At 40.2% G+C, this 12,735-nt stretch overlaps 1 protein-coding gene across 2 annotated transcripts in view; it reads left to right on the forward strand.

Annotated features, from left to right (window-relative positions):
* Positions 1-12,735, forward strand: part of SLC27A6 (solute carrier family 27 member 6) — a 45,554-nt gene that overhangs the window by 5,315 nt on the left and 27,504 nt on the right. The window contains exons 1-3 of one of the 2 annotated variants that reach the window (XM_072141735.1): positions 4,898-5,218; positions 5,309-5,937; positions 12,187-12,396. In XM_072141735.1, the coding sequence (XP_071997836.1) occupies positions 5,457-5,937; positions 12,187-12,396 (691 nt within the window). In that variant the 5' untranslated portion in view covers positions 4,898-5,218; positions 5,309-5,456. Of the gene's footprint in view, positions 1-4,897; positions 5,219-5,308; positions 5,938-12,186; positions 12,397-12,735 lie in introns of those variants that run through there. The other variant, XM_072141742.1, reaches the window with a different exon arrangement.

Genomic DNA, 12,735 nt, shown 5'->3' on the forward strand with positions numbered 1-12,735 from the left:
TATACACTGCCAGAAATGGAATATATATATATATCCCAATTCATTGTCCTACAGACTGCCTAAGTACTTGGGCATTTGGGCTTTTAAAAGGAGTACTCCCACAAAGACAATACTCTTAAAGTGTAACCATAATTTCCAAAAACTTTTGATATGTTGTAGGGCAGGTAATTTTAAGCACTTTTGCAATTGGATTTTGCTCATTTCTCTTGTATTCTGCAGACTTCCCCTGGATGTCAGCAATCTCACATATGTCTGTTACTATGGACATTCCGTCTTCATAAAGAAGCTGAGACTATGGGAGGGAGAGACACGCCCCCCTCCCACTCCCTGCTCACAGCTGTTACCTCATAGCTCAGTGCTGCAGCAGTCATGTGTCACTACTCCAGCACTGTCATGTGCAGGGAGAAGCCCTGACTAATGTAGCGACCAAACACCTAAACTCTTATCTCTACTCAGCTTTCCCTACACCTGTATGCTGTATAAAGAAATAATCCACACAGACAGAGACAGACCCCCCCATCACCTCACACAAGGAAGTGGCAGGAGACAATCTCCAAGCTGTGCCCTCATGTGCTGTGCTGGAGTGATAGATAGATAGATAGATAGATAGATAGATAGATAGATAGATATGAGGTAGATAGATAGACCGAGGACCGAGAGGCAAAATACTTTGAGGAATGATTCCCAGGGACACCTGGAGCAAAATTATGTATTTTTGGTTGTTTTTTTTTGCTTATAATGACAGTTATACTTTAAATATATTTAGGATAACAAAATAACAAATTGTCTAATTCAAGGTTATTAACAAAAATACAGCATTTCACGGATATAATTCCAACCTGTCTCTTTAAGTCCTGGTGTATACAATTTTGGTTGCCCCAGGATCCAACAGTAAATCTTCTGATTATGGTCAGGCAGGGCAGATTCTTCTCATGAATAGCTTCTCCTGTCTTTACGGTGCAATGTGCTGTCTGCTCCCGCCCCCCATATTACAATAGGAGCTCCCACACAGACACACACAGACACTTCCTGCCAGCAAGCAGCGGCATGCAAAAACTTACTCTAGCAGCTACAGATGAAATGAGATCTTTAAAGCAGTGGAAAGAACCTGAGATGTAGCAGTGGCAGAGTGTGTCATTGTGTTTTATATCCACCTCATGGATCTCATCATCTCTCTCTTTTTCCTTCTGTTCTTGCACTAATAATCCACCTAGATTTGCCTCCGAGTCAGACCCTCTGATACAGTGGGCCCCATAGCAGCTGCTATGGCTTCGACTGCTGTAGTTACCACCCTACTTGAAAGCCCATTTACCTAACAAAACACCTTGGATATCCATGTTCTTTTTTGGAGAATGTTTAAGTTTAAATGAATTTGGCTGCACACAGAATAGGCATGAAAATCTAACTGTTTGGCAGCCCATCATGGGGGAAAAACCTTGCAGGATGAACAATCTCTTGTAAAACCCTATAGTTTACCAAGAAAGTATCAAGATGAAAATGTCTTCAAACTGGAATCCAATTTCAAAGAGTAGTTTAAATATCTATGTAAGAAAGGTGGCAAGGGGGCAGGATGGACAGACAGGACAGTGAACCCCAAGCTGAGCCCCCAAAGCTGTCACCTGCCTACTTACTGGCCCCACCCTAAGCGGTGGGCAGTAACTGGGCGCCGTTCTTTTTCTAAGGCACAGTGCAGACACAAAACAAGACAAACAAGAATACAACACAGAAAGCGACGACATGAGTCCAAGTCACAATGTAGCAAGTACAGTACTGAATTGGAGTCCAAAAGGGTAGTCAACAGTACAAAGCTGAGATCAGATAACCAAAGAAAGCAATGGAATACCAATAGAAAGCACAGGACAGAAATAAGTGAGATACGCAGTATAACCAGTAAGGTGATGGGACTGAGCAGGCATATAAAACAGATCCTGGACATGACTAGCATCAGGCTGAGCAGGGCTGATCTGCAGAGAGCGGGGGTGGCTCAGTAAATCAAAATAGCTGAAACCTAAGGCTGCGGTCACACGTTCCGCTAGCGTTGCATTCATAACGCGACGCTAGATCACAAGGGATGGGCCTTGAGGGAAACGCATGCAATTGGTAACCAGGACCTTGTGTCTTCTATTGTTTAAATGGAAGACACCAGGTCCTGGTAATCAATTGCATGCATTATGAACGCAACACTAGCAGAACGTGTGACTGCAGCCTAAGCCACAGTTCACACACAGAAAATACAAAAAAATAATGATGCAGTTCCACATTACCAGTAGTAGTGGATAGGTGTCTATTTCACCTGGCGAAAGAGTCAGCACTAGTATTGCTGCACTTTCCTTCACCTCTTTATCCAAAAGATTAGCTGCGGTTGTTTGATCATGGCTTTACCTTGGCATTGCAGCTCAGTGTTGCCTTCACCCGGGCTCTGCATGTTGTATACACACTCTGACCTCAGGATCCACCTCTTTTACCTTATTGGATTTATTCTATGGCAGTTGAATCCACTGGGTCATTATACTATGATGTATTAGATGTCCCAGACTGCTCCTAATTATAATCCAGCATCTACATTCTGTGTCTCTACATCTTAGCTTTATCAACCTTCACATCGTCAACAGCTTTAGCTTCTCGATTATTAATAATAATAATTTTGTGATGAATCTACATATTGTATATTATAAAAAACAATAAACATATGCAAAATGGATATAATGACCATAAAAGGGTAGACTTAAAATATAACTTATAAAATAGTTTTTGTAGAAGTTGGTTCTTTCTGCACACATGAAAGGTAAATCTAAATGTATTACAAAATAAAAACAAATAACCTTTTGAACTAGAGTAAAAATTAGTTTTAACCCTTGCTTCTACGTGCATTTATTTTGTTACAATAAGAAGAACAAAAAATCTTGGATGGAACAGTATATGAGGCCTTGGCCAGTAAGGCTGAGTCATGGTCATATAAGTATGGCTCTGATAATTGTAGCAAACTCGCAGCTGTACCAGACACTCTACAATATTACATTTACCCCAAGAAAGAGTAAAAGAAGTGGTATATTTCATAGTGATAGGCCCCTGAAGCTGTACTGACTACCCATCAGGGGCATAACTACAGAGTTAGCAGCCATAGAAGTTGTTATGGGACCCACTGTGTTAAAGGGGCACGGACGTCCAACCTGACACTCTTAAAGAGAACCCGTCATGCAAAATAACCCCCTAATCTAAATAGATTTTCATAAACTGCCATTAGAAAGCATTGCCTCTATCTATTCCTTGTCCCTCTACATGCCTCTAAACTTAAGCAATGAGGTCCTAAAGTTGTATGCAAATGACCTGTGAAATGTCCAATGAGTCTAATGTCATATTCAAGCTGTCCAGCTTATTCATGAGTGGGAGGCACAACCACACCCCCAGTGCTTGACTGACAGCCTGTATAATGGTGTGATGTACAATGGTATAATGGCTGCTCCATGTGCTTGCTGGTGGCCACGCCCCCTGCAGCCTGTGTGTGTATGTGAAAGATACAGCAGCTCCAGGCAGCCATGTTACAGCAGAACATGTCAGATATGTAGCTGATGTCTGTGTCTCTCACCTGTATATTAGGAGGATGCAAAATGTCAGCAGATGCAGCACACACACTAACTATGCTTTACTATACATTACACACAGACATGAGCAGGGGGAGGAGAGGGGAGGGGTAACAGGAGTGACATCCCTGTCCCTGACCATGTGACCAGCCCCATTTACATAATAAAGAATTAATGATTTTATAATCATTAATGTATGAAATAACTAACAAGGGATGGGATCCCTGTGAGCTGCTCCATCAGGTAGTGGTGACAGAACAAGTGACAGAGACCTGATGACAGGTGTCTTTTAAGAATGGAGGATGTGAACCAATATATATATATATCTAAGGTATTTGTTTATATGGTATGTGTATATACTGTTTGTGTGCATATACTGTATGTATGTGTTTATGGTGTCTATATACTTAATATATGTGTGCATATGGTATATGTATGTATATGCAGTATCCTTGTATATTGTGTGTTTATACTGTATGTATATGTATATATGGTGTGTATTTACTCAATGATGATAAGTGTGTGCTGTATATATACTATATGTATGTGTACATAATGTTTATATACTATACAGTATGTGTGCATATTTGATGTCTATATAAAGTATGTGTGAAAATTAGAAAATTATGTATATATACTGCATGTGTGTATAAATGTATGGATGTGTACGTACTGTGTGTGCATATTATGACTATATATTGTATGTATGAGTGTATAAATTTTAAAATTAAATTTTTAAATATAAATTAATATATATATATATATATATATGTGTATATATATATATATATATATATATATATACAGAACTTTATCTGTGTGTATAGGTATATAAATATGTGTATATATGTGTGTACAAATATGTATATATTTTTAAGGGGAAGGGAGACCCTTAGTCTGCCAGGCTCACGTAGTTACGCCCTGCTGCACATGTGTTATACTTAAGTTTGCTCCAAACTGTGATGAGAAATGTCATTTTCATCCATTTGATCTGAATGTTTTCTAATGTCTAACAAAAGACTTGGAGACAAACTAATATTCTCTATATCTAAGATGTTACAAAACAAGGTGTGAATCCTAGTTCAATATTTTTCTGAAAAGCTATGAGAATATCTTATCTTATATAAATGGATCTGTTATGTATAATCAGCTTATTTCCTCTTATTAAATCTAGGATCCTCCAATGTCCTATGCTGGGAGTGCGAGAAGCTACTTTAGCTTAACAGTGTATTGTATAACATACTGCACTTCCTCTTAGTTTGTGCTCCCTCCCTTCCTCACAAGCCTTCATAGCTCTGACAGAGGCGTTTATCTGGGTGTTATCTAAGCTTTGGCTTGTAAACAAGTAGGCGGCAGCTTGAGATCACTTGGGAGTGGACACATTTCATAGCTCATCATCAGGGCCCATCCCCTTATTTGAAAGAAATAAGCCCACAATGCTTTCGTCTCAGGCTGAGAGGGAGATGTTTCAGCCCGGCAGACTTGCAGAGAGAAGCATGGAATCGAGAACAAAGTGTGTTCCCTTGTATCAAGTTATGTAAAGAACTCTTTGTGCTCAAGACTTATAGAGACAAAGAGAAAACATTAAGAAGACATTGCCCTATTACTTATTTTGCAGATTAACACTCAGTCGCAAGGTAATTCCAATCCTTCTCGGAATTCATTTCTATAGTTTCCTTTTACAGAAGAGCCAAGTGTTTGTTGATGCTCTACTTTCTTCATTTCAGGTTCCTGGAGCTTCCATCACTAGTCATCTATGGCACCGTCCAGACATACCCGTCCTTCTTTTCGTACAGATCTTCATTGATTAGGTTGTTTGTTTTTTTGGGGCCCCTGCACTTTACTCGCATATAATCTGTCCTTTGCACTAGCCCTATGGCTCTAAGTTGGATAACAGCACTTGTCACAGGTTTGGCAGCTCTTCATTTTCTACAGAAGAGATTTTTTCCATACTTCTGGCTTGATCTAAGATATCTGTTGAAGGTAATCCGCTATGGCATCCAGATTGAAAAGTATAAAAGGACGGGTCACGTAGTGAGTGTTGTGGATCGCTTTGTACAGCAAGCCCAACGCATCCCGGATAAGGCCTTTATTATCTTCCATGGACAGGTCCACACATATCGTGAAATGGATAGAAGGAGCAATAGACTGGCCAACGTTTTCATGAAGTACACAGCACTTAAAAAGGGTGACACTGTGGCGATGCTCATGAACAATGAACCAGACTTCATTAATGTTTGGTTTGGTTTAGTTAAAGTTGGATGTATGGTGGCATTTCTCAACTACAACATCCGTTCCAGATCCTTACTGCATTGCTTCCATAGCTGCGGAGCCAAGATCCTTGTTGTGGGAGCAGGTAATACCATAAGCACAATATTAGATTTTATAGTCTAAGTGTATTGATATAGTATCCTTACTTGGAAATCTGTTAAAATATTTATTTTATATAAACTGTTTAAAATGATTAAGTTAAAATGATAAAATAATGTAGGGTATGTTATGAATGTGCCTTAGCTTGACGTACAATGATGCTCATATAGATTTTTAAAAACTTTGTGCCAATATTGTAACAGGGTACCATTTCTAGTTTCCTCCTAAGTTCTATCATCAGGAAAAAAATGAAGCAGGTCTGGAGAGAATTTCAAACTGTAGGAAATGTCTACAAGCTATTCAATGGAAATGTATTGCTATTCCATTTTATCTAATAGTTCTCTCCTGTGCCAACCCAAACTTGCACTGGGTCCCGATTGTATTAAAAACCTATTTTGTTAAAAAAAGGCATAAGTATACAAAACAGAATCACAGATAATTGGGGGGGGGGGGTATCAAGACCGGTTCCTGGTGCAATTCTATGGTCTGATTTTCGAAATACAAAGAAGCCTCTTCACATATCCAGCAGTACAAAATGTGGCAATGCTTTATAATTCTCTCCCAAAAATGCTTCAGACCTTTAGGGCCGAAACATCCTATGTCTATTAGTCTTGGGCCACAGAGGGCTGATACCCCTGTTCAATCAAACATAACTGTTTTGCCATGAAACACTATGACATGTTTTTTAATTGCAGCAATTTAGGGCTTGTAATGTGGCCCCCTTCACCCAACTAACAAGAGTTGTGATCTTCAATTGTGAAGCCCTAGAGAAAACCATTCCCTATTTTTTGGTTTTGACATATAATTGTGTATCTTTCTTGTTTACAAGTGTTCAGCTAGGGTAACGTTGCCCTCCTCAAAGTGATAATGAGGATTGTATCCTATTATGGTCCTTACTGTTTTAAGAGTGGAGTGAATATATGGAGAGGCAATAAAACTGGCGACAGAGGGTGGGGTCTCAATATGAAGGGCGACTTTCCAAATGTATGGATGTTGTATAACTTGTCAACATGTGTTGACTGTGTGGGATGGGAGGTCTTTATGTAAACCAAGGGAAACTCCTACTGAGGGCCCAGTTTGATTCAACTGCAACATAAATTCTGCTGTTATTATTGCACATAGAGACCAAATGATGAATTATATATGCATTCAAATTTAGTTATTCAAGGCTTAACCTCATGAATTCTTTTATCACTCTCCTCAATTACAGTGTCAGACCTTACTGTGCCCATTAGAGGTTTTACTGGTCTTCTAGTAGGCAATTCCTGCCTTAAACTGCAGTGCCTTGTAACACCAATGGATACCAATTCAGTATTTGATATATATATATATATTCGTTTATATCAAATTCAGTAAATTAATCCATTTTATACAGTTAATCAGTTGCAAGCATTTGTATTGAGAAATCACACCATATGTATGCACATAGGGTATCAGAGGTCCCATTTGTCTACCGGGCTCAAGAGCTGTTTTCTGCTCTCTATAAGGCTGCATTTAACCAAGTGTTCAGCCCCTCTGATGTGTAAGTGCAGCACAGTTCTGGTGGGTTCACTGTACCTTTAAGAGATATTGTGCAACCAGCAAAATATCACTAAACGATAACTGGTGAAACAAACATCTAAAAATAACACATCAGTCGAGAAAGAAGATCCATCAAACTACAATGACTACAGATCTCTAAGAACTGTAAAGGACAGATTTTCTTTTTAATATACCAGCTATGCCATCATGTGTAGAATTAATACTTCTTTTGTACAAATAAAAGCAGAAACTTTTAACGTGTTCACAAAACACTTTTTGGGCATCTTTCCCTTTAAGAAGCTTGATCTGTGATGAAGTGGTTAAATCACAGAAATGCAGGGCCTCAGTCAGGGGACGCCCTGATCCTGTTCTCATCGCCATGTGCTCTTTTACTATCAGTGTCATGCGTTTCATTATAGACCTTAAGCCAAAAGTATAAATCTGCAAAACATAAACTGCAGGGTAGATTCTACTAGTCCAATATTATGAGAAGAAATAATGCTCAGCATGATGCAAAACTATGAGCCCAAAACATTTCATTTCACGCTTCCCTGTGTTTGAGGTAGGAGGTCACATTGCCTGGCTGCTACAGTTTAAAGTCCATCATACAGAGGTGTGTACCTGATGGGGGAAAACAAAAACTTTGGCAGAACTATGGGAAGATTGGAGCAACTCAAAGAGTAACTAAAAACTATACAGTTGCTGAAATATAAAATCTGATCATTACAGCAGATAACCACATTGACCAAAATGCCAAAAAACAGTAGGTATAAATCCAACACTGGTGATGAGGTAATGGTACAGTGCACCCACTAGTTGTTCCTTACACTATAGCCCCATGGTCTAGAGCAGTGATGGCTAACCTATGGCACTGGGGCCAGAGGTGGCACTCGGAGCCCTTTCTGTGGGCACCCAGGCCATCACCAGAGATGACTCCAGGAATCTTCCTGCAGTCCCAGACAGCCCAGGACTTGCTGTGCACAGAGCTATTTTAAAGTGACAGCTCTACCTGGGACTATTTTCTGCTTTATTGGAGTCCTCAGGTGCTGGTATCAATGAAAACTGTGACAGAGAAGGGAGTATAAATCATAAATTACATTTCTGTGTTGGCACTTTGAGATAAATAAGCGGGTCTTTGTTGAAGTTTGGGCACTCGGTCTCTAAAAGGTTTGCCATCACTGGTCTAGAGGGAATAGTTATTGGGCAGTAAGTAGTAGTTGACAAAATAACACTCCTCTTTCCAGTAATACTGTAATATTAACCTACTTCTGGCGCTCCAATTGATTGGCTCAGCCCCAAACCCTCTGCATCCAGTCCTAATTAGACCCGAAATGCTGAGGCACCCATGACCAATGTGGCAATTCATTAGGCTCAGTGGCAACATGAGCAAGAATAGTGACACAGCAGCGGTGACATCATTCTTTTGCAGGAGGCATTGTTGCCCGCAGGGGGCATGGGAGTTGCCTGCAGGGGGCATGGCAGTTGCCCTTCTTCTAGTCCAGCCAGGACTCCTAGAAGAGAGAACTATGGCTTCAAGGAAAATTATGAACATTTTGTTTTTTTTACTATTATTTTCTTATTATTATCTTCTTTCTGATTTCCTGGGACAAATACTGGCAGATCCTTTAGTGTAATGTAAACTATTGTGTGGATATTAATAGAATTCATTTACAGGTGGAATATATGTACTTGTTTTATAGACATATTCCCTCTAGTCTATTTGCAAGATACAAGAAGTCCATTTCAGTACAGGTAATATTTGTACCAGTGCTACTAGGACCACAGAAAAGTTAATAACTCCAAAATTAAGGCACTGGTAAGAAGTTTATCTGTACCTGTGTTGGACTGTTTCTTTAACCGGTTAAGGACCGGGCCCTTTCCCGTTTTTTCATTTCCATTTTTCACTCCCCACCTTCAAAAATCTATAACTTTTTTATTTTTACACGTAAAAAGCTATGTGACGGCTCGTTTTTTGCGTAACAAATTGCACTTCATAGTGATCACATTGAATATTCCATGCCATGTACTGGGAAGCGGGAAAACAATTCCAAATGCAGTGAAAATGGTGAAAAAGCGCATTTGTGTCGTATTCTTGTGGGCTTGGATATTACGGCTTTCACTTCACGCTACAAATGAGGCATCTAATTTATTCTTTGGGTCAGTACGATTACAGGGATACCACATTTGTATAGGTTTTATAATGTTTTCATACATTTACAAAAATTAAAACCTCATGAACAAAAATTTTTTTTTTATTTTGCCGTCTTCTTGTGCTTATAACTTTTCCATACTTCGTTGTATGGAGTTGAGGGTGGTGTCATCTTTTGCAACTTTTGATGATGTTTTCAATGATATTATTTTTAGGACTGTACGACCTTTTGATCACTTTTTATAGAATTTTAAATTTATTTTTAAATGGCAAAAAAGTGCCAGTTTTGACTTTGGACGCGATTTTCCGTTACGGGGTTAAACGCAGTGAAAAACCGTTATTATATTTTGATAGATCGGGCATTTTCAGACACGGCGATACCTAATGTGTTCATGATTTTTACTGTTTATTTATATTTATATCAGTTCTAGGGAAAGGGGGGTGATTTGAATTTTTAGGTTTTTTTATTATAATTCTTTTTTTAACTTTTTTTTTATTTTTATTTTTACTATTTTTCAGACTCCGTAGGGTACTTTAACCCTAGGTTGTCTATTCGATCCTACCATATACTGCCATACTACAGTATGGCAGTATATGGGGATTTTACTCCTCATACATTACAATGTGCTGATAGCACATTGTAATGAATGGGTTAACCCGAAGTAGCTTCGGGTCTTCGTGAGACCCGAAGCTACCATGGCAACGGATGACGTCACGGGGAGCGGCGATCCTCGGAAAGATGCCGGCGGCGATCAGCAAGAAAACACCCGCGATCGGTGCCGGCACCGATCGCGGGTGTTACCGGTAAGCCTTTGATGAAATATGCAGCAGAGACTTACCGGCTGTGGAGAGGGCTCGGCCCGCGAGCCCTCTCCATGCATCGGAACGCGACCGCCACCATGAATACACGGCGGGCGGGCGCGAACCGGTTAAAGTAAAGTAAGCATCTCCTAGTGCTACAACAGATGCAGCAGTGTTACACTACTAGCGTTATCGGAAACCTCTGATATCACTAGTAAACACCGCCATGCTGTACAATACAAAACGCTGGACGGCACTGTAAGCGGTCGAGCGTATTCATGAGGGTGTGGCACTAGGAGGCGATGACTGCCGAATGAATCCTGGCAGTCACCGCCAGCCTAAGCAGCGCCTTGGAACTCCCCCTGATGAATACACCTGACCGCTTACAGGGCGGTCCGGTGTTTATATTGTACAGCGCGGCAGTGTCTGCTAGCTTTATCAGAGGGTTCCAATAACGCTAGCAGTGTAGCACTGCTACATCTGAGATAGCGCTAGGAGCTGCTTACTTTAGTAAGCAGCTCCTAGTGCCTTTTTATGGTTGACAGGTCCTCTTAAAAGGGGTTATCCACTTGCAGCAAATAATTGATATTGTGTAATAAAAAGTTATACAATTATAAATTATACTTTCTGAATCAATTCCTTCCAATTTTCTAGATTTCTGCATGCTGGCATTTAACAGGACACATCATTGATTACTTCCAGTGGATCTGACCCAGTCCCTGGTCACGTGATGTCACACAGGGTTATATCACAGAGAGTAATCAGAGCTGTGAGTTATAACAAGGTCCCTGGTCATACATCACATGACCAGGGACCTTTTTTAACCACAGGACGTAAACAATGTAGCTACCTTTTGAATGACAAGATCTGTGAAGTAAGAGCTCTACTTATGGAAACTTTGCCAATAAAGGCTGCCTTGCAGGCATGTGTGGACTTACAGTCATTGATGCTTGACTGGGGGAAATATGCAAATATGACATATTCTGGGAAATATGCAAATTTATTTTCCAGGATGGGATAAGGAAAGCATTGCCTCTGTAACCTTGTAAGACAGCATCAAGCAAGACTTTTCCGAATGCCTAATGACATGATGCGGGATAACAAAGCAATGGGGTTCATTTACTAAAGGCCCGATTTGCGTTTTTCCGATAGGTTATCCGAATATTTCCGATTTGCGGCGATTTTCCCTGATTTTCCGCATCGGCGCCAGCATGCACGGGACGGAAATTGGGGGGCGTGGCCGTAAAAAAAACTGCCGCATTTAAAAAAAAACAGTGTTGCTTGACACACGCTTACCTGCACCCAGTGGAGGATGGTGAACTTCAGCGCAGCGGCGACACCTAGAGGACATCGGGGGAATTGCCTTAGTGAATCCCAGCCGAACCCGAATCCTCCACAGAGAACGCGCCGCTGGATTACGAATGGACCGGGTAAGTAAATCTGCCCCAATATGTCAACAGTTTTGACAGAAAACTGTGAGGAATTGATACATAAAGTATATTAGAAAATTGTATAACTTTTCACTATACAAGCAATTTTTGCTGAAAGTGGACAACCCCTTTATCTGAAGTGGGGCTGGTTGCAAAATAGACACCTGTTTGTCTGTCTGTGAATATGACACAAACCGTCGTTCTCAATAAGCTTGAAGGAGCGGTTATTACCTATACAGAATTGCAGATGTAGTAAATATTATTTATCTATTTATTTATTCATTCATTCATTGATGGATCTCGTATTTCTAATAACATTTTTTTATTTTACTAGATATGCTAGAATCATTGGAAGAAATCCTGCCAAATCTACAGGAAGACAACATTTCAGTGTGGGTAATGGCTGCAGAATCTACGCTTCCTGGTGTAAATACTATCCTAGACAAACTGGACAATGTAACAGATGAGCCCATTCCCCAAACCCTGCGCTTTGTCGACAGCATTAAAGCTGCAACACTGTTCATTTTCACTTCAGGGACTACAGGTATGAACAGGTGGCCACAAATCGCTTGTGATATAATACACTTTTATTATGGTCCAAAATTCTAATATATGGAGCAAAATCAATTATTCAATATTTTACAAGGAAGTGAATAAATATAATGATAACCTGCCTATAGTAAATCCACTTTCCAGAATCTTTATAACTTTACAGCTTTTGGCAGTTGGTGCGTGGAGCATATCCTCGACATACAGATGATGGATGCCTGTACCACTCCCTCCCACTGTCGAATAAGCGATGGGGGGTATGGGTCTTAGGAAGGTACCAGAAGGAGAGGGAAGAGGTTTAGGTGGAAATTGCAGTGCAAAGAACATAATGGAC

The sequence above is a fragment of the Engystomops pustulosus genome, chromosome 1 (genome assembly GCF_040894005.1).
Source record: "Engystomops pustulosus chromosome 1, aEngPut4.maternal, whole genome shotgun sequence".
In the NCBI taxonomy this organism is placed as follows: domain Eukaryota; kingdom Metazoa; phylum Chordata; class Amphibia; order Anura; family Leptodactylidae; genus Engystomops; species Engystomops pustulosus.